Source organism: Anomaloglossus baeobatrachus, chromosome 2, assembly GCF_048569485.1.
Source record: "Anomaloglossus baeobatrachus isolate aAnoBae1 chromosome 2, aAnoBae1.hap1, whole genome shotgun sequence".
Lineage (NCBI taxonomy): Eukaryota > Metazoa > Chordata > Amphibia > Anura > Aromobatidae > Anomaloglossus > Anomaloglossus baeobatrachus.
The window spans coordinates 337,071,854-337,098,472 of NC_134354.1; the positions used below are offsets into that span (position 1 = coordinate 337,071,854).

Consider the following 26,619-nt stretch of genomic DNA (forward strand, 5'->3'; position numbering starts at 1 on the left):
TCATAAACTTTGTCTTCCACATAAGAAAGAATGTAAAGGTAAAGGGAAGTTTGTTAATGTAGCTACTCCAAAGGTGGGAAAGAAAAAAAATTCTTAATCTCTACCACAACTAAAACAAATAATGGCTGCACTCCTGTAGGAGGAAGACTGCTGTCGTTCCACTCAAAATGAGCCAAAATCACTCAAAACCCATGGTCCTTGAGACAATCCCAAGCAGATGCATAATAGAGTTCTAGCTTCCTAGAGAACAGTTTCAGATCACCCAGGGGCTGTCTCCAGAACTCTATCAGTGTTTACAATCCAATGCTGAAACACTTCTCAAATTAGAAGCTATCGTTCCACAAGAAGAAGAATTCAAAAAATCAAATGCAGCATATACAGTGCCTTGTGAAAGTATTCAACCACCTTGAATTTTTCAACCTTTTCCCACATTTCAGGCTTCAAAAAAAAAAGGTAACTATTTTAATGTTATGGTGAAGAATGAACACGTGGGACACAATTGTGAAGTTGAACAATATTTATTCCTTATTTTAAACTTTTTCAAAATATAAATAACTGAAAATTGGGACATGCAATATTATTAGTCCCCTTTAAGTTAATAGTTTGTAGCACCACCTTTTGCTGCGATTACAGCTGCAAGTAACTTGGGGTATGTCTCTATAAGATTTGCACATGGAGAAACTGAAATTCTTGCTCATTCTTTCTTTGCAAACAGCTCGAGCTGAGTGAGGGTGGATGGAGAGTATTTGTGAACAGCAGTTTTCAGCTCTTTCCACAGATTTTCAATTGGATTCAGGTCTGGATTTTGACTTGGCCATTCTAACACCGGGATACGTTTATTTGTGAACCATTCCATTGTAGATTTTGCTTTATGTTTGGGATCATTGTCTAGTTGGAAAACAAATCTCTGTCTCAGTCTCAGGTCTTTTGTAGACTCCAACAGGTTTTCTTCAAAAATGGTCCTGCATTTGGCTCCATCCATCTTCCCATCAATTTTAACTATCTTCCCCGTACCTGCTGAAGAAAAGCAGGCCCAAACCATGATGCTGCCACCACCATGTTTGACAGTGGGGATGGTGTGTTCAGGGTGATGAGCTGTGTTGCTTTTACGCCAAACATATCGTTTGGCATTGTGCCCAAATAGTTCGACTTTGGTTTCATCTGACCAGAGCACCCTCTTCCACATGTTTGGTGTGTCTGCTAGGTGGCTTTTGGCAAACTTTAAACAACACTTTTTATGGATATCTTTGAGAAATGGCTTTCTCCTTGGCACTCTTCCATAAAGGCCAGATTTGTGCAGTATATGACTGATTGTTGTCCTATGGACAGACTCTCCCACCTCAGCTGTAGATCTCTGCAGTTCATGCAGAGTGATCATGGGCCTCTTGGCTGCATCTCTGATCAGTTTTCTCCTTGTTTTAGATGAAAGTTTGGATGGATGGCTGGGTCTTGGTAAATTTGCAATGGTATGATACTCTTTCCATTTCAATATGATCATTTGCACAGTGCTCCTTGGGATGTTTAAAGTTTTGGATACCTTTTTGGAACCAAATCCGGCTTTAAACTTTTCCACAACAGTATCACGGACCTGCCTGTTGATTTCCTTGCTCTTCATTAAGCTATCTGCGCTTTAAACAGAACACTGAGACTATCACAAAGCAAGTGCATTTATACGGACACTTGTTTAAACACAGGTGGATTATATTGATCATCATTAGTCATTTAGGACAACATTGGATCATTCAGAGATCCTCAATGAACTTCTAGAGTGAGTTTGCTGCATTGAAAGTAAAGTACTTTAAAATAAGCAATACATTTTGTTCAATTTCACAATTGTGTCTCACTTGCTGTGGATTCTTCACCATAACATTAAATTTTTTATCTTTATGTTTGTATCTTTATGTTTGAAGCCTGAAATGTGGGAAGAGGTTGAAAAATTCAAGGCGATTGAATACTTTTGCAAGGCACTGTAGATCAATACATCTCAACTACCTCAAGAGATGGTTGAAATATTGAATTTCTGGTTTGCACTATCCAAAGATTCAGGCATTCTACGTTTTTCAATTTCAATGTTTGCGATTCGGAATATTGTTGGATGCCCACATCTTCACAAAGCTTATGACATAAATCATGACTTTATTCTGGGAAAAAGACATCATCATAGTGCCATACGTAGATGATTTCCTCATAGTTACATAATCTCCATAGACTGTTTGGAATCAAACCCTGTTTGTTGTCTTCCACCAACAGCATCTTGTGAACATGGAGATATCAGATGCTTTTCTAGAGACAAAGAAGGTGTTTCAAGACTCTTTTCTGCAATCTCCTTTTTCCTTTAGAAAAACAGTATCTGGTCTGCCCAAAAATAAAGAAATTTCACCAGAAGGGTTGCATGAGAATTTTGGGCCTAAAGACTTTCTGCATCCTGTGTGTATCAAAGGAGTCAGTTTCACTCCATAGAATATTCCTTCTTCCCTGACCACTTATATTCTCATAATTATGGACACCAAATGGGCTAGGTAGGTCAAGTTCAATCTTTCTATTTTCAAGGGACTTGGCCACTACAGATTCAAGAAAGATTTTCCAATTATCGAGACTAATGCTAGTGTTGGACACTCTAAAATTGGCTCAGAAGTTACTGAAAGACAAATTTCCCAGAGTCGTATCCGATAATATGACAATAGTGTCTTGCCTACTTCTTTAGTCCTTATGATTAGAAATATTTTCCTGGGCAGTGAAGTAAGGTTTATCAGTTTCAGACATTTACCCGAATAGCTTAAACAACCAAAGAGTAGCCTACCTGAGTTGTCAGGATTTAAACCTGAGAGAGTATTCTTTGGAAACTCTCTCCTTTTTTTAAAGAAAGTTGTGTTTTTGATGATCTCTTTGCCACCAGAAGAAATTCCAAACTACAAACCATTTTCTCCCTAAATATTAGGGTTAATACAGTGGAAATGGATGTACTTTCCCAAGTGTAGGCCATACATACAGTCATATGAAAAAGTTTTGCCACCCCTATTAATGTTAACCTTTTTTCTTTATAACAATTTGGGTTTTTGCAACAGCTATTTCAGTTTCATATATCTAATAACTGATGGACTGAGTAATATTTCTGGATTGAAATGAGGTTTATTGTACTAACAGAAAATGTGCAATCTGCATTTCAACAAAATTTGACAGGTGCAAATGTATGGGCACCTCAACATAAAAGTGACATTAATATTTTGTAGATCCTCCTTTTGCAAAAATAACAGCCTCTAGTCGCTTCCTGTAGCTTTTAATGAGTTCCTGGATCCTGGATGAAGGTATATTTGACCATTCCTGTTTACAAAACAATTCCAGTTCAGTTAAGTTTGATGGTCGCCGAGCATGGACTGCACGCTTCAAATCATCCCACAGATGTTCAATGATATTCAGGTCTGGGGACTGGGATGTCCATTCCAGAACATTGTAATTGTTCCTGTGCATGAATGCCTGAGTAGATTTGGAGCGGTGTTTTGGATCAATGTCTTGCTGAAATATCCATCCCCTGCGTAACTTCAACTTCGTCACTGATTCTTGCACATTATTGTCAAGAATCTGCTGATACTGAGTTGAATCCATGCGACCCTCAACTTTAACAAGATTCCCGGTGTCGCTATTGGCCACACAGCTCCAAAGCATGATGGAACCTCCACCAAATTTTACTGTGGGTAGCAAGTGCTTTTCTTGGAATGCCGTGTTTTTTTGCCTCCAGGCATAACGCCTTTTTGTATGACCAAACAACTCTATCTTTGTTTCATCAGTCCACAGGACCTTCTTCCAAAATGTAACTGGCTTGTCCAAATGTGCTTTTGCATACCTCAGGCGACTCTGTTTGTGGCATGCTTGCAGAAACGGCTTCTTTCGCATCACTCTCCCATACAGCTTCTTCTTGTGCAAAAGTGCGCTGTATTGTTGACCGATGCACATTGACAGCATCTGCAGCAAGATGATGCTGCAGGTCTTTGGAGGTGGTCTGTGGATTGTCCCTGACTGTTCTCACCATTCTTCTTCTCTGCCTTTCTGATATTTTTCTTGGCCTGCCACTTTTGGGCTAAACAAGAACTGTACCTGTGTTCTTCCATTTCCTTACTATGTTCCTCACAGTGGAAACTGACAGTTTAAATCTCTGAGACTACTTTTTGTATCCTTCCCCTGAACAACTATGTTGAATAATCTTTGTTTTCAGATCTTTTGAGAGTTGTTTTGAGGAGCCTATGATGCCACTCTTCATAGGAGATTCAAATAGGAGACCAACGTGCAAGTGGCCACCCTAAATACCTTTTCTCATGATTGGATACACCTGCTGTGACGACATGGACTCTCATGAGTTAAAGTTTCTTAACATTCAGCCAGACAGGATGATAGATTGTTTATAGACGGGGGATAAGTCCCTCATTGTTTTTACAAGACTCTTTTGGACTCATGTAATTGTGTTGGCCACTGAAAGCCAAACGTATTGTTTCTCCAGACTTTTCCAGTAATCATTGTATTGTAGTTGTGTATTGCTAATGTGATTACCTTAGTAGCCATTGTCTAGTCGGTGACTCCCAGACTACATGTATACCCTCAGTCTTTCTGTAGACATCATTTGGATGAACATTGTCCATGCAGCTTGAGATTCATCCAATGGGAGAGGTGCTCGTGTCCAACCAATCGATGAGGACGCAGTGTATCCAAGTGGAAGGCTGTGGCTACAAAAGGGACTTCTTTAAGCCACCAGGTTGTTGATGGATGCTGATGGATCCAGTCTAAGCTCTTTGGAGCTGACTAGAGGATCAGGATATCCTATGGCTTCAATCTAGGGACTCCGGTTCCGGTTGGAGACCATATCCACAGTCTAAGGATTTCGACCCCGGCTGCCAGGATTAGATCATCATACCAGGACTACCTAAGGAGGACACTCAGGTTGGGACAATCCGGTCACCTGGCTACAGACTTTGCAGACCTCACACAGCTTCCTAAATCTGGCGTTATTCCAGTCATGGTGGGTGCCCGCCGAAAGCGGGGTGCTGCTGGATTGGAGTAAGTAGCCCTGGAACCTGTGAGTCATGGACATTCTAAATCCCTGGTGAGCCAGCGGAAGGGTGAGACTCTGTTGCCTGTTACATTTGTGTTTTGCTGGTTATGTGTTATGTGCCGTTAATTGTTTGGGGATCCAATAAAGTCTAATTATTGTGGTTCCCTCACCCTGTGTTGTCTGAGTAGTGTTACGCCCACGGTTAAGGAGGCCGGCGTTCAGTTGGGATGAGCCCTGAGCCACGCTGTCTTTGTAAAGGCGGTGGGTTTTAGTGGACGAGAGCACCCACTGAGGCCCGTGTCTCCACAATTGGTGGCAGCAGTGGGATACTACTCAGCCTGGTTTACCCAGGGGAGCTGCAGCGGACTGGTGTTTTCGGACACCGTCTAGAGCTCAACAACCAGGGAGGCACATAAGCATACCCAACAGGCCATAGGGGAGGCATTCAGGTTTCGGACGCTGCCATGTCCAACCCCACCAGCTCAGCCATGGGACAAGGACAAGAGAGGAGTTACGACTGCTGCAGTAAATGGATGCTACAGGATCTGTGCCAGAGGCGAAAGATTATCTACTGGAATGCTGAGACTCGGTCAGACTTGATCCAGAAATTAGTCCATTGGGATGCCCAGAATGATGCAGAGGACGATGAGGATCCCGCCGATATTGACCCAGAGGATTTAAACTATGTGCCTCATCATGGATCTAGTGACAATCGGGAATCAACTTTGTCCAAAATGGCCCAAGCCACAGCGTTGTTGGATGCATTTGGGCCTAGATCCTCAAGAGAAGAGGCTTATGTTCTGGAATATGTTTATGGGATTCCAGCTGCAGTACTGCTAACACCAGCCGGTTGAGAAGGATGGTCCCGCTACCCAGCAGAAGCTGCGCCAAAACAAAGGACTACAAACAGGGCCTGTGACTTGCCCAATCTATGGCGCTGTTATACATGTGGGCGCCATGGACATATAGATAAAGATTGTCTCTAAAACCGAGGCTGCATGCTTGGAGCCCATCTACCAGCTCAGCCGGTCAAGAGCCAGGGACTACGAGACACTGGTTCCTCCATTACCCTGCTAAGCCCAGTTATTGTTTCCCCAGAAGACCCTGTACCAGATTCCCAATTATCCATCTCCCTGGCTGAGGGCCAGCGCTCAGACATTCCTCTGGCATGTGTGCAGTTGGACCTAAGGACTGACCAGGAAGAGGTCGAGGTGGAGCTTGTGGACAGCCTCCCCACACCTGGTATTTTGGGGACCAACCAGGAAGTGATCTATGTGGGGATTGTGAACAGTCTCCCCATACCTGTCATTTTGGAGACTGACCAGAGCAAGGCTGATGTGGAGCTTATGGACACCGTTCCCACACCAGTTATTTCGGGAAAGGACCAGGGAGAGGTTGATGTGAGACTTGTGAACAGCCTCCCCACACCTGTCATTGTGGAGACTAATCAGAGCAAGGCTGATGTGGAGCTTATGAACACCGTCCCCACACCAGTTACCTTGGGGTCTGACCAGGAAGAGGTCCATATGGAGTTTATGGACAGCCTCCCCACACCTGTTGTTTCGGGGACTAGCCAGGAGGAAGTTGAAGTGGGGTCCATAGATGGCCCCACCAAGCCTGTTGTTTCGGATACCACTCAAAGGGAAGTGAAAGTGGGGCTTGTGAATTACCTGCTCACACCAGTCATTTTGGAGAATGACCTAGGACAAGGACTATCCAGTCAGTTTGAAGCAGCCATCATCCACCTCCAAGCCAAGCAGGACCCTGATGTGGATCTTTCTAACATCTTTTCCAGAGATGGTTTGCATTCCCGGTCTCCATCATCCACTTCTGAGCCAAGAACCGTGAGTAAGCCTAACCACACTGTGGCTATTGACTGGGGGAGGATTGAAAGTGGGAGATTTGTGCAGGCCCAACTCATGGACCCCACCTTAGTGCTTGTCCACAATATGGCTGCTCAACTTGGGGGAGGTAATCAGGGAGAGGTGTATAGATGCGAGCCTCTGTTGCTGACCTCACCATTAAAAGGACAATGCCGTCAAGAGGAGAAGGATGATCGGAAGCCTATCATGTCTGGCTAATATTAAGAAGGGGGAGGAATGTGACGACATGGACTCTCATGGGTTAAAGTTTCTTAACATTCACCCAGACAGGATGATAGATTGTTTATAGACGGGGGATAAGTCCCTCATTGTTTTTACAAGACTCTTTTGGACTCATGTAATTGTGTTGGCTACTGAAAGCCAGACGTATTGTTTCTCCAGACTTTTCCAGTAATCATTGTATTGTAGTTGTGTATTGCTAATGTGATTACCTTAGTAGCCATTGTCTAGTCGGTGACTCCCAGACTACATGTATACCCTCAGTCTTTCTGTAGACATCATTTGGATGAACATTGTCCATGCAGCTTGAGATTCATCCAATGGGAGAGGCGCTCTTGTCCAACCAATCGATGAGGATGCAGTGTATCCAAGTGGAAGGCTGTGGCTATAAAAGGGACCAGGTTGTTGATGGATGCTGATGGATCCAGTCTAAGCTCTTTGGAGCTGACTAGAGGATCAGGATATCTTATGGCTTCAATCTAGGGACTCCGGTTCCGGTTGGAGACCATATCCACAGCCTAGGGATTTTGACCCCGGCTGCCAGGATTAGATCATCATACCAGGACTACCTAAGAAGGACACTCAGGTTGGGACAATCTGGTCACCTGGGTACAGACTTTGCAGACCTCACACAGCTTCCTAAATCTGGCGTTATTCCAGTCACGGTGGGTGCCCGCCGAAAGCGGGGTGCTGCTGGATTGGAGTAAGTAGCCCTGGAACCTGTGAGTCATGGACATTCTAAATCCCTGGTGAGCCAGCGGAAGGATGAGACTCTGTTGCCTGTTACATTTGTGTTTTGCTGGTTATGTGCTATGTGCCGTTAATTGTTTGGGGATCCAATAAAGTCTAATTATTGTGGTTCCCTCACCCTGTGTTGTCTGAGTAGTGTTACGCCCACGGTTAAGGAGGCCGGCGTTCAGTTGGGATGAGCCCTGAGCCACGCTGTCTTTCTAAAGGCGGCGGGTTTTAGTGGACGAGAGCACCCACTGAGCCCCGTGTCTCCACACCTGCCTATGAAGTTCAAAGCTCAATGAGGTTACAAAAACAATTTAGTGCTTCAGTAAGTTAGGAAAAAGTAGTTAGGAGTGTTCAAATCAAGAAATTGATAAGGGTGCCCATACTTTTGCACCTGTCAAATTTTGTTTAAATGTGGATTGTACATTTTCTGTTAGTACAATAAACCTCATTTCAATCCAGAAATATTACTCAGTCCATCAGTTATTAGATATATGCAACTGAAATAGCTGTTGCAAAAACCCAAATTGTTATAAAGAAAAAAGGTTAACATTAATAGGGGTGCCCAAACTTTTTCATATGACTGTATACCTTTCCTTCCTTTCCTTTTTTTCGATTCTGACAATGCTAAAAAAAATCAAAGAGTCCAGCTGGAGTTATCAGGATTTTTCCATATTGGCCTAAGAGTAGCTCACCTTAGGAAAGTCATTCATTGTTTCTTCCTCTGAAGGAGAATCTTTTGTCCCAGGCCTCTATAGTACATGTGAACATTCAAAAGTTAAAATTGTCAGCATGGATCCTGAAAGGGAAATCCTAAAAAGTAAATGGGTTTCCGATGCGATCATATGTACTATGCAACATACGGTAGTAGAAGGAAGTTAACACTAACCATATATTGCAAGGTCTGGAAAAAGTTTTGCAGTTGGTATTGTGTTCCTCCTCCAATCCCCAAATATTTTGGATTTCCTTTAGGAAATATGAAAAGGGGTCTTAACTCCAGCTTTCTCATAGTAGACATTTTCGTTCAACAGTTCCTTTGGAATTTCTCTGACAGATCATCCGTGGATGAAAAGATTTTCAAGCTGACCTAACTTGGATTTCCCTGAGGATTTCCTTCCAAGTAGCCATAACAGCAGCTAGACGAATGGCTTAGATTCAGGCTCTTTCAATAAAAGAACCCTACCTCAAAATATTGGATGATAGAATTATCCTCAGGATAGACCTTGCATTTACCCCAAATTTGGTACCACAGAAATCAGGAAATAGTACTTCTTTCTATCAGATTCCTTATAATCCAATTGAGGAATGGTTCCATTCTGTTGATGTCAGAAGAGCAGTCATTCTCAGAGGCCACGAAACCATGCGGAAAGAGTCAAAGTCCTATAAAAGGAAAAGAACAAAGGAAAGACAACTTTGAAAAAACGGTTTGCTAGGTGGTTGAAAATGTCTATTTTGGAAGCATACAATATTGCAACAACTGCTCTCCTCAAGGTATCAGAACACATTCAACCCATCCAGTATTCATATCGTGGGCTAAAAAGCAGGGGCTTCAGTAGGTCAAATTTACAATGCGGCTACTTAGTTCAGTTGTCATACTTTCTGCAGATATTACAGACTCCATTTCATCCAATCAACAAACTGCCTTCAGGAGTAACGTTCTTCAGGCTGTAGTCCCTCTCCCCAGTAAATATAAAGTGGTATTGCTCGTGTGGTGCTGTCAGGAGGGATGTCCTGGAAAGTAGGTAATTGTCTTTCCAGGAAACAATGCTAACAGCACCCTTATTTCTCTTCACTTTTGATTAATTGATTAAAAGACGATCCAGAGGCAGGCAAAACCCAATAGGTCAGATTCTAATTGCCCTATATTAGGGACAAATTCCTTTCCATCTCCAAATATGGCAATCATACAAGTTCTCTGAGTCAATGTCCTATCATAATCATCTAATATGCATACCATGTAATGTTACGAGGGGGACCCGGGGAAGCGTGCCAAGATGGGAAATGGACTGCTTCCGCCGGTCAAGGTCCACTGTGCGGTGTAAGGGACCGCCGCTATGGTGGGTGAAGAGTGAGCGGGTTGCTGCTAGCGATCGTCTGGAATGTCACAGACGATCTATGTACACCGATCTGCCCTAACCCGTGAGGGTTGTATGGCACAGATCTCACGGCTCGGTGTACCTGTTGCACGGGGAAGCACAGAGGTGCCCACGCACGTGTGCCAGTGGAAGTCACGAGAATATGGCACGAGGGTAGCACAGAGGTGCCCACGCACGTGTGCTTTCAATAACCAGGTGAGTCCAATGGAGACTTGAGGAGCTCACCTGGGACAGGAACACGGCCTGTTGACGGGGGTACTGCCGGAGCAGCAAGGCAGGAACACGGCCTGCAAACGAGGTACTGCCGGAGCAGCAAGGGCCAAGCCCACAAGAGACAGTAATGCCTGAGCAGTGGCGTGGCAGCACGCTGCCAGACATCCAAACATAGAAGGACGGTCGCGCGCCGCCATGATGGCAGGGGGAGCTTTTAAGGAGGTGCAGCTCCACCCGAGGGCGGGCGCGAGGCGGAGATGACGGACGTGACCCAATCAGGGTCCACGACGTCCCAGCCTGGCCAGTCAGGATTCACCACGTCACCAGCCTTGTCATCAAGCCGTGTGACGTCAGTGAGCGAATCAGGACCCACCACGCATTGCACATGCTCACCCTCCTGCCTCTGGGAAATAGAGGCGGGATCCTCGGTCTCACAATGTGGAGAGATAACGGGAATCTCACTGCTTCCCTGAGCAGTAAACCTCTGCACATTGCGCAGCCTCGCAGACCTTCGGGGCCGCTGAGCAGGAGAGTCTGCGGCAGGCCAGGAATGGGTGACCGCTTCACTCCTTGTAACAGGAGAACCACTAGGTGTCACCCTTCTGCTGCCTCTCTGAGAAGGTATCTCCTGCACACTGCGCAGTCTGGCAGACCTTCGGCGCTGCTGAGCAGGAGTGCTTGTGGCAGGCAAGGAATGGGAGACTGCCTCAGTCCTTGCCTCAGGAGAGCCACGAGATGTAACAATGTAATATTATATTTACATAGAAATACATCAGACACTCCTTGAGCTTGTTTAGTGACTCATACATTATGATATATGTGTCACACAGAGTTTTGCATAAACTTTGCCGACTGTCATGGTGGAGTCGGGTGCTGTTCACATTGCAGATTCTGACAATACGCCCAATGGTTTCTCTGGTGTCTGGATCAACACAGGCAGATTTGGGCATCAACCTGCTGTGTGCTAAATGATAGGCAGGCTAGCAAGAGTTAATCTCTGCTAGTCTGATTGGGGAGGCCAATCGCAGCTGCTCCAATTCTATTTAAGCTGGGTGAAATGTTCTATCCATGTCAGCTTTAGTTTCTATGTTGGTTTGTAAGGTGTGATGTCCCAGATTCTCTGATGAATATTGTAATATTTACTTGTTGTGGTTGTGTAAGTTTACCTCTTTTGTTTTGTAGGTTCCTTCCTTCTTTTGAGTTTCCTCCTGAATCTCTTATTGTCTTTTTCTATGTGTGTATGTGCTGTGTGACAGAGTTTTGTTTTTTCCCTTGTTTGTCTATATCTTTGGCTTTCAAAACACTTCTGTCCCGTCCTTCCCTGGTGGGAGGAAACAGATCAGGACTGGTCAGGAGCAGGACCAGGAAGGAGACTCAAGAATCCCCACTATTAGTGGTATCCCTGAGAATAGGGATAGCATAGGGCCCCCTAGCTTGAGGGTCAGCTTAGGGGCCCCGGTTCCCCACTATCCCAGAGTCATTGTGACAATATGACAGAGAGTATGAGCCTTCAGCTCATGCAGTAAATAATCATTGTCTGTGATGATGAAACAGTTCGTCTAGAACAGAGGTTACCCCTTTGTCATCAATGCAGGGCTAGGTTTAAAAAAATGGTTAGAAAGATCACCACTCTGTCCATTCATATATTTGAATTTTGCAATAAGTTTGTTCCTAACTCCAAATTTGATAGCGTCTTGGTATTGCAATCCACCTATTACTTTAAATTTGTTGTATCAACTTCTTAACTGGGTAAAACCAAGAAAATTTTAAATTTATCTTTTATTAAAAATCCTCTCCTTTCTCAAGAATACTTTTATAGTTTACTGCTCACTGTCTAGGCCAAGACTACCTGTGTAGTCTATAAGAGGTGGCTATTTTTTTTTAATGAAGATGCACGCGCTTGCATGCTGTTTGTATCCAACCAGTTTCAGTTCCTCTGGGCTCCCCCAATGCTACAGCTGTCTCTGATGCCAAAATAGCAGCATGACCATACTACTGGTCTGAAATGTCAGCCTTTAGGCACTCACCATCAGTTATCAGTGCTTCTTTGGGATGTGAGGGGTTTGATTTCTTATACCTTTCCGCCCCATTGGCTATGGTGTTCTCTCCATTTATACACTGTTTGTTACTCGTAATTTGCATTATTCTTTAGTGTTTTTTTGAGATATCGGTTGGGTTTATATTTAGGAGCTCACCATGCTTGGCATTAAAGAAGCCATGGAGTTCTGTAACCTAACCCACACACTGTGCATAGGTAGACATCTTCAAGTTAATGGGGGTTGTATAAAGTTCAAAAATAACATGGATAGTTAATACAGTTGAACCAGCTGATGTTATTTTTCAGTAAGTGTCAGGATCAAAACTTGGAGCAGTGTTTACGCTGTTTTGTTTGTAATAAAGAGGAGTGGACTTTATTCCTTCCTCTGGCTGAATTTGCTACCAATAATCAGCCCCCTGAGTCCTCTGCTATGTTTCCATTTTTTGTATTTATGGTCACCATCCCCAGTTCTGTACTTTTCTTAAAGAGCACTCTTTTGGGCTAATCAAAGTGGACCAATTGGGCTCTGCATTATCTTCTACATGGGAAAAGCTCAGCAACACTTGCTTAACATGGACCCTAGGTAGAAGCGTCTGGTTGACTGTGAACCTTTGTGTGGGCGATCTGATGGGGCTATCCACAAAGAACATTAAGCTTAAGGCACCCTCACTTAAGTTAGGTCCTTGCTTCACCGGTCCATTCATATTTACGGCTGTCATCAACCCATTGTCTTTCCATCTGGCCTTACCATGCTCATATAAAATCCTCAATGTCTTCCATAAATTTCTGTTAAAGAAGTTTGTGGGTTCAGGAACTCCTCTTCCTGTTCCCCCACCTTCGGACTTTGTTGATGGTTCTTTGGAGTTCCAGGTATCGAGCCACAGTACCGCTTCATTATTAGAGTTATGGTCCTGAGGAAAGGACTTGAGTGCCTGCTGCTGGTGTCCATGCAGAGCGTCTTGTTAGGGCATTCCATCGCCGTCATCTAGTTAGACCTAGTTCTGAATGTTTAGAGGCCCCTTGTAGAGGGAGAGATACTGTCACACGGTGTCTGGTTCAAAACTCACTGAGTGTCAGGACTACATCTGCTCACACAGCACAGTTGGACACTCCACATGATGCTGTTTTGGAGTTGCACAGACAAGTTCGAGCATCAACTGGCTGTACTCTTGTTAGCAATAGGACTTGTAGGAGTTAATTTCTGCTAGCCTGCAGATTGCTGCTTGAGTCACATGTTGCATGAGACATATCACAGTCACCTTTTTAAGATGGTGGAGCCTGGTTTCCCATGCCAATGACAGCTTTATATGATCCCAGTTCTTGTGCTCTGTTATCCAGTTGCTGGTGAATTTCTCTAAGGTGTATGGTGTCTTGTGGAAATATTCTTCTTGTCTGATTACGTCCTCCCTTCCTTTAGTTTTTTCCTGATCACGTATTATCTATACCTCTGAGAGGCATTGCTGTGAGTTTTTGTTTTGGTTTTCCTCTGTCTGTTTATTTGTGTGAGATTAACCACTCCTATCCTGGCCCTCTCCTGTGTGGAGGGAAGGGGACCACTAGACCAGGGTTGATCAGGAGCTATGGCAAGGAAGGTGGCCCAAACATTGTCACATTCAGACGAACCTTTGGGATCTGGGTCAGGATGGATGGACTTCATTTCATATTCTTCTAGCTTTCATGGCACTACAACTGTGCAGTTTGCCAATTTTCTTGGCCAAAAGACCACTATTGATGACCTGGATGATGCTGTTTCTCTTTTCTTGGGAAATCTTCATGGCTGCTCCTCGATTTGAACCAGTGAGGTTTTGTTTGGGAATCAAACTAATAACACACTGAGCTATTAGGAAATATGGATAAAAGATGAAGGGAGAAAGCACAATAGGGTCTTACCTAACGGACATATAAGAGTAATAAGAGAATATGCTCACCGTATGGGATTGTGTGTCATGCAACCAGAATTAAAGCTAGTAGTCAGCTGCTGCAGAGTCCACGTGCTAAGAAAGCTGAAGCAGATCAGGAACAAAGTAGATGTGGAACTATTACTGTGCTGCTGAAAATATTACATAAATCCAAGAAAGTTGAATAAATGTAATTTTATTCAACAAGTTTCAAAGTGTCACCCCACTTCTTTATCAGGAAATACGGTTATTTTGGTTGACTTCCTGATGAAAAAGTGGGGTGACACCTTCATTCAACTTACCTGGATTTATGTCATATCTTCAGCAGCGCAGTAACAGTTCCACATCTACTTTGTTCCTGATCTGATTAGGAAATATGAGAACAGGTTGTAATTTGTAGTATACATAAAGAAAAAGATTTTTCAAACACCTGGAATAAAACAGTAACAATGCAGTGACATGACAGTTTGCATAACTAATCATATGCTAAATAGTTGCAGGTCAAGTCTATGTGTGAGATAACAGTAAGATTCACCGGGCACTGCTAATCCTCCTGATCGGTCGCTATACACGGATCATTTCCAGGCCACGGAGTGTACAGGTGCAGCATCCAAATGAAAAGTCCATAAACTAAGATCCAATCCAGGATAGAAAAGGCAGCAACATCGTATCTTCATTCGTGTTTTTTTTATTTTTTATGTTACATGTGGGTCGGGTACAGCATAGGGGGGAGGTGAGGAGAGGCATTTACCTCTCCTCACCTCCGCCCTATGCTGTACCTGACCCACATGTAACATAAAAAATAAAAAAAACATGAATGAAGGTACGGTGTTGCTGCCTTTTCTATCCTGGATTGGTTCTTAGTCTATCTATGAGACAGCCAAGATGATTGTCAACAAAATGAAGGTAGTCTCCTGCTCAATGCTGTAGTGGATGGGGAGATATGGTGCTTGATAGTCAAAAAGTTCAAAACATCGTTACACTTTTGCTCATCAGTGAATATATATATATATATATATATATATATATACAAGTGCATCTCAATAAATTAGAATATCATGAAAAAGTTAATTTATTTCTGTAATTCAATACAAAAAGGGAAACACATACTATTATTATTATTACTATTATTATTATTTATTATAGCGCCATCTATTCCATTGCGCTTTACATGTGAAAGGGGTATACATAATAGAGACAAGTAAAATAATCATAAACAATGCAAGGCACAGACTGGTACAGGAGGATAGAGGTGCCTGACTTCGAGGGCTCACAGTCTACAAGGGATGGGTGAGGATACAGTAGGTTAGGGCAGAGCTGGTTGTGCGGCGCTATATCAGACTGAGGGTTACGGAAGGTTGTAGGCTTGTCAGAAGAGGTGGGTCTTCAGGTTCCTTTTGAAGCTTGTCAAGGTAGGCGAGAGTCTGATATGTTATGGCAGAGCATTCCAGAGTATGGGGGAGGCACGGGAGAAATCTTGGATGTGATGGTGGGAAGAGGAGATGAGAGGGGAATAGAAAAGGAGATCTTGTGAGGATCGAAGGTTACGTGCAGATAAGTACCGGGAGACTAGGTCACAGATGTAGGGAGGAGACAGGTTATGGATGGCTTTGTATGTCATGGTTAGTGTTTTGAACTGGAGTCATTGGGCAATGGGAAGCCAGTGAAGGGATTTGCAGAGAGGAGAGGTCGGGGAGTAGCGGGGGGACAGGTGGATTAGCTGGGCAGCATAGTTTAGAATAGATTGTAGGGGGGCGAGACTGTTAGAAGGGAGGCCACAGAGCAGGAGGTTGCAATAATCCAGGCGGGAGATAATAAGAGCATGTACTAGGGTTTTTTGCAGCCTCTTGGGAAAGGAATGTACGAATCCGGGAAATATTTTTGAGTTGGAGGCGGCAGGAGGTGAAGAGGGCTTGGATGTGTGGCTTGAAAGAGATATCAGAGTCTAGAGTTACTTTCAGGCAGTGATCATGTGGGCTGGAGAGCAGCCATTGACATTGATGGATATGTCAGGTGGGGGGGTTGAGTGAGGAGGAGGAAAAACAATAAATTCTGTTTTGTCCATGTTCAGTTTTAGGAATCAAATAGAGAAAAAGGATGAAACAGCAGACAGACATTGTGGGATTCTGATTAGTAGGCAGGTGATGTCAGGTCCAGAAAGGTAGATCTACGTATCATCAGCATAGAGATGATACTGAAAGCCATGTGACTCTATGAGCTGTCCCAGGCCGAAAGTGTAGATGGAGAACAGCAGGGGTTACAAGAACTGAACCTTGGGGGACACCGAGAGATAGGGAATGAGATGAGGAAGTGGTGTGAGAGTTGGAGATGCTGAAAGTTCGGTTGGTTAAGTATGAGGAGATAGCGCCAAGTCTATGATGCCCAGAGACAAGAGAATCTGTAGAAGAAGGGAATGGTCTACTGTGCCAAAGGCAGAGGACAGGTCCAGGAGGAGGAGGACAGAGTAGTGTCGCTTGGCTTTTGCGTAATAGAAATAGAGTCATTACAAACAGAATGATCTATTTCAAGTGTTTATTTCTGTTAATGTTTTTGATTATAACTTACAGTCAATGAAAACCCAAAAGTCATTATCTCAGACAATTTGCATAATTACCACAAAACACCTGCAAAGGCTTCCTAAGCATTTAAAATGGTCCCTTAGTTTGATTCAGTAGGCTACACAATTATGGGGAAGACTGCTGACTTGACAGATGTCTAGAAGGCAGTGATTGACACACTCCACAAGGAGAGTAAGCCACAAAAGGTCATTGCTAAAGAAGCTCGCTGTTCATAAAGTGCAGTATCCAAGCAAATTAATAAAAAGTTGAGTGGATGGAATAAGCGTAGTAGAAAAAGGAGCACAAGCACCCGGGATAACTGCAGTACAACATTAACATAAATAAACACTTGAAATAGATCACTCTGTGTGTAATGACTCTATATAATATATGTGTTTCCCTTTTTGTATTGAATTACTGAAATAAATTAACTTTTTGATGATATTCTAATTTATTGAGATGCACTTGTACTTGGAAAATTGGTGTCGTGTTCAATACTTATTTCACCTGTTATAAATAATGAGGACTACAGGTTTGCTAATCATCTCAGTAATATTCTTCTAGTAAAAACTCTGTTTTGTAAAAGCTTCAGCAAGCAGTCAAGTAAGTGAATTAGGGTCTTTTCTTTTACATTATTTTGCACTCAAGTTAAAAGAATGCATGAAAAGGACCTTTTTAAGGAGGTTCTGTTAGCAGGTTTTGTCATTGGCGGAGTACCTCCTCCAATTGTTTTTTTCCACCATGTCTGGAATTTTTTTTTTCTTCTGTGCCTCTCCATTCTTAAATTATGTCCCCCCTAAAGATACAAATTTTCCCTTCAACCCAACAGAGTATACAGCACTGAAGTTCTCTGTTGGCATGGCCATGTTTTCATTGGCCAGCGTCACAGAAGCGAAAAAAACCCCAACACATGCCCATAGAGAAATTCTATCCGCCATGGGTTTGACAGGAAAATTTGCATCATTATTACCAGTGGCATACCTGTGGAATGGAGGGATACAGAAGAAAAATAAAAATTGGAGGATGTACTCAGTTTATTTTAAACAATCTAGTGAGAGGTCCTCTTTTTGTCAAAGCTTCTTTAAGCCACTGATATATTTTAATCTTTTAAATAATATTGTTAGTTTCCAAAGCATGAAATTCAAATTTATAGATATCAAATGTCATTTAGTCATAAGACACATGCTTTGCTTACGCATAATGTCCTACTGTAAGACGCAGATCCTGATAATGTAACAAAAAAGCTAATTAGCAAGTAATTATCTCTGGCTCACCACCTCCTATTGCTGCAAAACTTTAGTTTAGATATAATTAAAGATGCTACGGCCCGGATTCATTAAGACTGGCATTTTGTATGTCAGTCTCAATGAAAGGTGAGCTAGAGTAAGATGCGTCAAATTAAGAGGCGCACCCCTCTTAATGATTTTGGTGTATCTTAAAACTGGTGTGCACCTCCAACCAAAATGTTATTCCATCTCGGGATTGTCGTACATTTCTGGTTTAATTTATGCCTCTTTTGTGGGGCATATTGTGATAAAATTGATGGACAGACTTCACTTCACCCCATCCCGCCACAGTTCGGCTTACTTTGGTGGATATGGCTGCGACTAGTATATAAACGTTGTAAGTCACAAAATTTCAAGGAGCTTTATGCTAGAAAAATGCCTTGATGAATTGGTGCCTACATATTGAAGTTTAGCACTGCTTCTGAAGATCATTGATTAATTATCAACCTAAGGCTAAATAAACGTAAAAGACACATGTTCATTAAGTTGAGATTATCTAATATCCCGCTGTTCAGTAGTTCATTGCTAGCCTGTAAAATGCCCTGGCCTAAAGAGGTCTACACCATGTGCAGAATTATTAGGCAAGTTGTATTTGAGATGATTTTTTTATTGATCAACAACTATGTTCTCAATCAACCCAAAAGACTCATAAATATTAAAGCTTAATATTTTTGGAAGTTAGAGTGGGTTTTTTTAGATTTGGCTATCTTAGGAGGATATCTGTTTGTGTAGGTAACTATTACTGTGCAGAATTATTAGGGAACTTAATAAAAACGAAATATATTCCCATCTCACTTGTTTATTTTCACCAGGTAAACCAATATAACTGCACAATATTTAGAAATAAACATTTCTGACATGCAAAAACAAAACCCCAAAAAATTAGTGACCAATATAGCCACTTTTCTTTATGATAACACTCAACAGCCTACCATCCATAGATTCTGTCAGTTGTTTGATCTGTTTATGATTAACATTGCGTACAGAAGCCACCACAGCCTCCTAGACACTGTTCCGAGAGTTGTACTGTTTTCCCTCCTTGTAGATCTTACATTTTATGAGGGACCACAGGTTCTCTATGGGGTTCAGATCAGGTGAACAAGGAGGCCATGTCATTATTTTTTCATCTTTTAGACCTTTACTGGCCAGCCACGCTGTGGAGTAGTTGGATGCATGTGATGGAACATTGTCCTGCATGAAAATCATGTTTTTCTTGAATGATACCGACTTCTTTCTGTACCACTGCTTGAAGAAGTTGTCTTCCAGAAACTGGCAGTAGGTCTGGGAGTTAAGCTTCACTCCATCCTCAACCCGAAAAGGTCCCACAAGTTCATCTTTAATCATACCAGCCCATACCAGTACCCCACCTCAACCTTGCTGGCGTCTGAGTCTGAGTGGAGCTCTCTGCCCTTTACTGATCCAGCCTCTGGCCCATCCATCTGGCCCATCAAGGGTCACTCTCATTTCATCAGTCCATAAAACCTTTGAAAAATCAGTCTTAAGATATTTCTTGGCCCACTCTTGACGTTTTATCTTATGTTTCTTGTTCAAAGATGGTAGTTTTTCAGCCTTCCTTACCTTGGCCATGTCCCTGAGTATGGCTCACCTTGTGCTTTTTGGTACTCCAGTAATGTTGTAGCTCTGAAATATGGCCAAACTGGCGGCAAATGGCATCTTGGCAGCTTCACGCTTGATTTTCATCAATTCATTGGCAGTTATTTTGCTCCTTTTTTTGCCCAACACGCTTCTTGCGACCCTGTTGGCTATTTGCCATGAAATGCTTCAATGATCACGCTTCAAAAGTTTGGCAATTTCAAGACTGCTGCATCCCTCTGCAAGACATCTCACAATTTTGGACTTTTCAGAGCCCGTCAAATCTCTTTTCTGACCCATTTTGCCAAAAGAAAAGAAGTTGCGTAATAATTAAGCACACCTTATATAGGGTGTTGATGTCATTACACCACACCCCTCCTCATTACAGAGATGCACATCACCTGATTTACTTAATTGGTAGTTGGCTCTCAAGCCTATACAGCTTGGAATAGGACAATATGTATAAATTATCATGTGATCAAAATACTCTTTTGCCTAATAATTCTGCACACAGTGTATTCAAAGGACGATGTATCATCAGAAGATCCCCTATTTTAAATCTGGCATTGGTGTAAATATATTTTTCAAATATTTTAAGAAATTCTTTTTTTCTTCTTCATATTACGATCAGTATTAAAAAAAGGAAACATTTGAAATCTTGCAATTTTCATTTTTATACACAGATTTCTTGCCTCTTTAGGATGAGTTTACATCAGTTTCCTTATCATCCCAGACAGAATTACAATGACAGAAATCACCTCTATACACAGCTGTTAGAAATACGTCTTTTCACAGCTCCCCCTGCTGCCTCGCCTTTACAGTGACCTTTGCACACGCTCATTAGGTGCTTCAGTACAAAAGATAGGGTGTGAGTCTGTTTATTGCTGCTAATGTACATGTGAATTTCCTGAAAGAACAAGAAGCAGGAGTGTAGAATAGCCAGTGGCCAACGTTAAAATGAAGAGATTTCTCATTTTTAATTTTAATACAAATTGTGTTATTAAAAAAAATTATTGACAAAAATGTTAAAAAAATATACATTTCATACAAAAATCTGATGTGGTAAAAATGTCAAACTTAACATTATGTTAAATGTGAATGTTTGGCCTATAGGATGTAAAAAACTCCTCAAATATAAGCCTTGATTCATTAAGTCTGGTATTTTGCATACAAGACTGCTAGAATTAGATGCACGTAATTCATTATGAAGTTGTTGCCACTTAATGAATTAAGCGTATCTTAAAAGTGGTTACACACCTGACAGAGGGACTAGAGGATATTTCTAGCGTGAGTTTCTCCATTAAAGTTGTGAATTTGACAAGTGGGCTTCGCCATGCCTCATCCTGCCCGTGCTGCACCCATATTGGCATAGGTTGTCAGGACAGGAGTGGACATGCCAAGAGATGCAAAATTTTGCAACTTTTTGAGGTGTTTTACTCCAGAATTTTGGCATAAACACCTTATTGACTTTGTACCAAAGACTTTGTCAGATGTATTTCCTTATAAGCGTGTCCTAGGCAAACAGTATCTAAACGCGCTTGACTACACTCTGTACTCGCTACAACTGTCTGCAAAATGTTCTGACCATTCCTGAGGGTCTAACCTTTGCACTCTCAACCGATTCTGAGAATACAGTGCTGATTTCATGTTGCACCCCTTCATAGTTTTCCCTACACTGCCTGTTTACGAAACTGCAGCATGGTCCCATACTCATGGCGACATGGTCAACCACATCTCTATTCAGTGAAATGGATTGGGGGTCTTTGGACTGCAAATCTTGTGGGGGGTTCCAGCAATTGTACATTTATCATATATCAAATGGATGGGGGGTAAATGTTTTTTGTGGGAAATCCCCTTTACATGTTTTTTTTTATTTAGCAGATTATTTCTTTGCTTTCAATATGTTATTACATTTATGAAGATAAAGAGTTGAATTTTACATATAGCTATTTGTGGCTCTTGTATTGATTTCATAACAACTTAGACTGACGAAGATTTCTGGTCAAAATTATCTTAATATTTGCCTTAATTTAAAAATAAAAAATAGACTTTGGTTGATGCTTTTAGTATCATTATGAACCAAACTGGGGGACATGGCTGCTCAGGTCAATGGTAGAAAGGCATTATGGTGACAGCAAAGAAGGGCATAAGAATCTTGTTAGCGCTCAAGTCATCTCATTTCCCCATCATAGGCAGGAGAAATATGCAGATTTTTCTAAAGGTGAAAAACCTCTTTAATGTGAAATAATGTAAATGAAATCTGTGTTTTCTAGTCTTAATTGTATGTAAAACAATCAGCTATAATATCATACACATGATCTTACAATATATAGCATATAGAATGTTGGTATCCAGGAGATTTAGAAAAGAGCAGCCATATTGCTTATATAATACATTTGTGTCACTGGTGATTAATGGGATAAATGAATACACGTAAGGTTGTGCATTTTTCCTCTAAACTTTTTTTCTTTTTTCCTTTTAGAACTCCATCAGACATAATCTCTCCCTACATACACGCTTTATCCGTGTTCAAAATGAAGGAACGGGAAAGAGTTCTTGGTGGATGTTAAACCCGGAAGGTGGAAAGACAGGAAAAACTCCACGGAGGCGAGCAGCTTCTATGGACAGCACAAGTGGAAAATTTTTAAGGATAAAGGGCAAAGCGGGAAAGAAGAAACAGCAACAGGTGCAGAGTGCACCAGAGCCAACGGTAGAAGGCAGCCCTTCTTCTCAACAAGCAAAGTGGTCTGAAAGCCCATCTTCTCACACTAGTGATGATTTTGATGTTTGGGCTGATTTTCATAACAGAACCAACCCTGTGGCAGGGAATATGAGTGGAAGGCTCTCACCTATTTTGGGAAACGATGAGCCAGATGACCTGGACGATGATGAGGTTACACCTTCTTCTCCTCTCATGTACCCCAGCCCATCTAGTGCCCTATCTCCAAATGCCCGCTGTTCAGTTGAAATGCCACGACTCACCGAATTAAGTAGTACCATAGGTATGGGTGAAGGGCTTTCAGATCATTTACTGGATGAGCTCCAGGATGGTTATAGTGTAAACTCTGCTGCTGTTCTACGACAACGTAGCCCTGGATTCTCATTCACCTCTAAGTGTCCCACTTTAGGCAACAGCTCTAATGCTTTTTGCGGCACAGTTTATAGTCAGCCAGCTATGGGAATGATGAGACGGTTACCCATGCAGACAATCCAAGAAAACAAACAAGCTGCTTTCTCTCCAGGCAGCACATATAGGAATTCATCCCTCCAGGATCTCCTCACTGCCATGTCCTATGGACATAAAGAAGGTGTTGTGCAGAGTGATCCAGGTATACCCTCTATGCTGGGGCCACAGCGTAACCATAGGCAGAACACAGGCATGCTAAACAATTGTGACTCAGGACAAGTGCCCTACTCTGCCAGTTTAATAAAAAGCCACAACCTCTATCACCCACCCACTCTCAACCATCACTGCTCTGTTAATAACAGTGCCTTAGCTAGTTCAAGTGGACTGATAAATTCTGAATCCTGTGGCTTATCATCTGTTCCACATCACTCTTACTTCAATAGTCAAGGTGGACACGGAAGCCTACTGGAAGGGCCATACCAAGGGGCATACCACCACCACCACCATCATCATCATCACCATCCCCAAGTATACAATCAGGACAGATTTCCAACAGACTTAGACTTAGATATGTTCAATGGTACTTTAGAATGTGATGTGGAATCCATCATTCTCAATGACTTTATGGACAATGACGAGATGGACTTCAACTTTGACTCAGCTCTGCCACCACAAGGAGGATTCAATATGGCTGCCACAGCACAGCCTGCAAATCAAAGCTGGGTACAAGGTTAAATAACATTAAAAGCCAGTTTGCAATGTTAGGTTAAAGGCATTTTCTTCAAGGCAATCAGACAGATTTATCTGACACAAGTAAATGTTTGGTTGATATATCATATTGGTTTAATTTAGCATTCCTCTCATTTGGTGGTAAATTAATACATAATTAGGTTTATAGAGCTGTTGTGGGATAAAACTATAGTTTAACTCATTACAAGATCTACATCTCAGTCATATTTTGTTCCAAAGTTCAATCTTGCACAAAACTAAAAGTTTGACCATTTTCTGGATTGAATTTGGCAAGTTAGTTCCTACTGCAAAAATCTATTCAAAAGGGTGATTATTTTAGTGTTTTGTTTCCCCAAAAAAAAGGACAAGAGCGCCTGTGCACTATGGTAAGCGCATTCATGACAGTTTATTTATTTTGTAATGTCACAATACCAGAATTTAGATCCGATTTATCACTTTGTATTAGAAACATTTTTGAATAACGTTGGGTTGTGTATGTCATTACATATCAGTAAGGTAGAACGTTATCTGGGTCCCTTTTAAGGTGTGTGAGCTAATCTTACCATTAGACTACATCTTATGTATGATACTACTGTTGCATCCTGTCTGGTAATTCTTATTCTCAAGTCTCAAAAAGGAGGAAAGAAAAAAAGGATTTTCTGCCAGCCCAGCATATGAACTTCGACAACTCTCTTCTTAAAAGTACTTCATCTACATGTATAACTATGTGAAGTGGTGCAATGAATTCAAGTGATTGGCATCCGAAATTGTGAAAGTTGGTACATATATTGGAAATTAGTACAGACAGGCAGAGAGCACTGCTCAGAGCCTGGTGGAAAAAGGTTAGAATTACCTTATCATATAACGACTACTCAATGTTTTCAACACTAGCTCAGATTTCTCCTTACATGAATTATGGCTGTGTCCATGGGTTTTGGCAAAAAATCTTTAGATGTATTACCAGGCTTAGATCTGAATGATGCCTTGGTCTGGATGCCTGTGACTGAAATAATGACAGATAAGAAATACAGTGTCACTTTCCAGAACACTAGCTTAAGTCATATCATAAGTGATCTGGAGCAGCATTTCTTAATTCTGGTCAGGAATTCCTTAATATTGCAGAAGTCAAAAGAAAATGAGTCACTGCATCACTAACTGCCATAACTTATCCCTTATTAAGAACTCTTCAAGACACAACCCATTTGGCCTTTGTCCTGGGGTTGAGGGTTATGAAGTACCTAAGATTAAGGTAATAGTCTGATGTTGGTTTCATAGTTGTGTTATTAGAAGGAAGAAAGAACAGGAATGAAAACAAGCACAATGGGGACTTAAAGGAGAGATTTTGAAAATAATACAGAGAAGAGTCTCACCTGGTGAGGTTATAGAGGCCACAACCAACTGAACACATGTAAGAAAAAATGGCTGCTCAGACTCAGGTATGACAGCTGTAAACTGGAGATGGTGGGTGAACCACCCAAGGCCGTGTTGTATCCACTTTTCACTATGTAGCTTTCTTCCACAATACCTGGTTATTTGGTTACTTCTAGCACTTCTTTTTATCTCCTTTATTTTTGTTAGACTTAAGGTCTAGTTCACTAGATAAAGACACATGCACTACTCCATTGTGAGTTCTTCTCCTTTTACACATACCTAATTTTATTATTATTATTATTATTAATATTATATCGCATTACATTTTTCATCATTTTTTTACAAGTCACTTTCTTTGTATCATACATTTCAGTTGCTTGTGCTCTATATTTATTGTCTAATACATATGATTGCAGCTGACCACGGTTGTCTTGTACTTTTTTCAAAATTATACTGCTATATATACCTTCAGCATTGTGCTCCATGTAATTGTAATTTTCCTGATGAAGGAGCCTGTCTCCGAAACATGTTGAAATAAATCAATTTTTTTGGAAAAAATAAAAAGCATTGCGAGTGGTTCACCCACGATCTCCTTTTTACATTAGAGGGACTTTAACATTAATTACATTATTCTTATGTAGTAATTCTGATTTCAATATGGTATGTTCACATGTGGTGATCATTATTGAATTGCATAACTATTTTTTTGTGTGGTAATTTTATGGAAAAACCCCCAGCAGAATTTATTCAGTTAAAAATGCTGATGAAATGTTTAAAAAATACCCTATATGACAAATTAAGGTTAAATAGAATGTTATCAGGTTTTGCTGCCTCATTTGATCTGATAGTGGTATGAAGTAGAGTCAGAGAACCTAATTTAATCGCTGTGTCACATACTGGGGTAATTTCTGTACTTTCGATAAAACCTATTCTTATCTGTTGCAGCTCTGCTGGTCATCTCAATGATGAGCTCCTACCATGCATAGCTATATAGCCATGTATGAGCTCCTACCATGTATAGCTATATAGCCATGTATGAGCTCCAAACATGCACATCTATATAGTCATGTATGAGCTCCTGCCATGTACAGCTATATAGTCATGTATGAGCCCTTTCCATTTATAGCTATATAGTCATGTATGAGCTCCTACCATGTATAGCTATATAACCAGGTATGAGCTCTGATATAGAAGGGTCTGAAGAGGCCTAATTCAGAGGACCTCACTGGTGATCCCATAAGCTGACTTGTGACAAAACAGAACAGCTACAACAGCTCCTACCATGTATAGCTATATAGCCAGGTATGAACTCCTACCATGTATAGCTATATAATCAGGTATGAGCTCCTACCATGTATAACTATATAACCAGGTATGAGCTCCTACCATGTATAACTATATAACCAGGTATGAGCTCCTACCACGTATAGCTATATAGCCAGGTATGAACTCTTACCATATATAGCTATATAGCCATGTATGAGCTCGTACCATATATAGCTATTAGGGATGATCGAATATCACAAATATTCAGCAATATTCAGCTTCGCGAATATCTGATGAATAGCTCACCGCTATGCGAATATTCGATGCGCAATGTAAGTCTATGGGAAGCCCGAATAGTTGCTATTTGGGTTTCCCATAGACTTACATTGCGCATCGAATATTTGCAAATCATCGAATAGTGGCGACCTATTCGGCGAATATGGGCGTTGCCTAATATTTGCGGTATTCGATCATCCCTAATAGCTATATAGTCATGTATGAGCTCCTTCCATGTAGAAGCTATGGGTATCACTGCCGCCCTCCACCATTCAGGACTGAAATTAAGA

General features: G+C 41.6%; 1 protein-coding gene across 1 annotated transcript in view; it reads left to right on the top strand.

The window, feature by feature from the left end:
* Window positions 1-26,356, top strand: part of LOC142291431 (forkhead box protein O6-like) — a 198,409-nt gene extending 172,053 nt beyond the window's left edge. Inside the window, exon 2 of the mRNA XM_075335949.1 lies at window positions 22,043-26,356. Coding sequence (XP_075192064.1) covers window positions 22,043-23,422 — 1,380 coding nt within the window. The 3' untranslated portion in view covers window positions 23,423-26,356. The remainder of the gene's footprint in view (window positions 1-22,042) is intronic.
* Window positions 26,357-26,619: the final 263 nt, after the last annotated feature.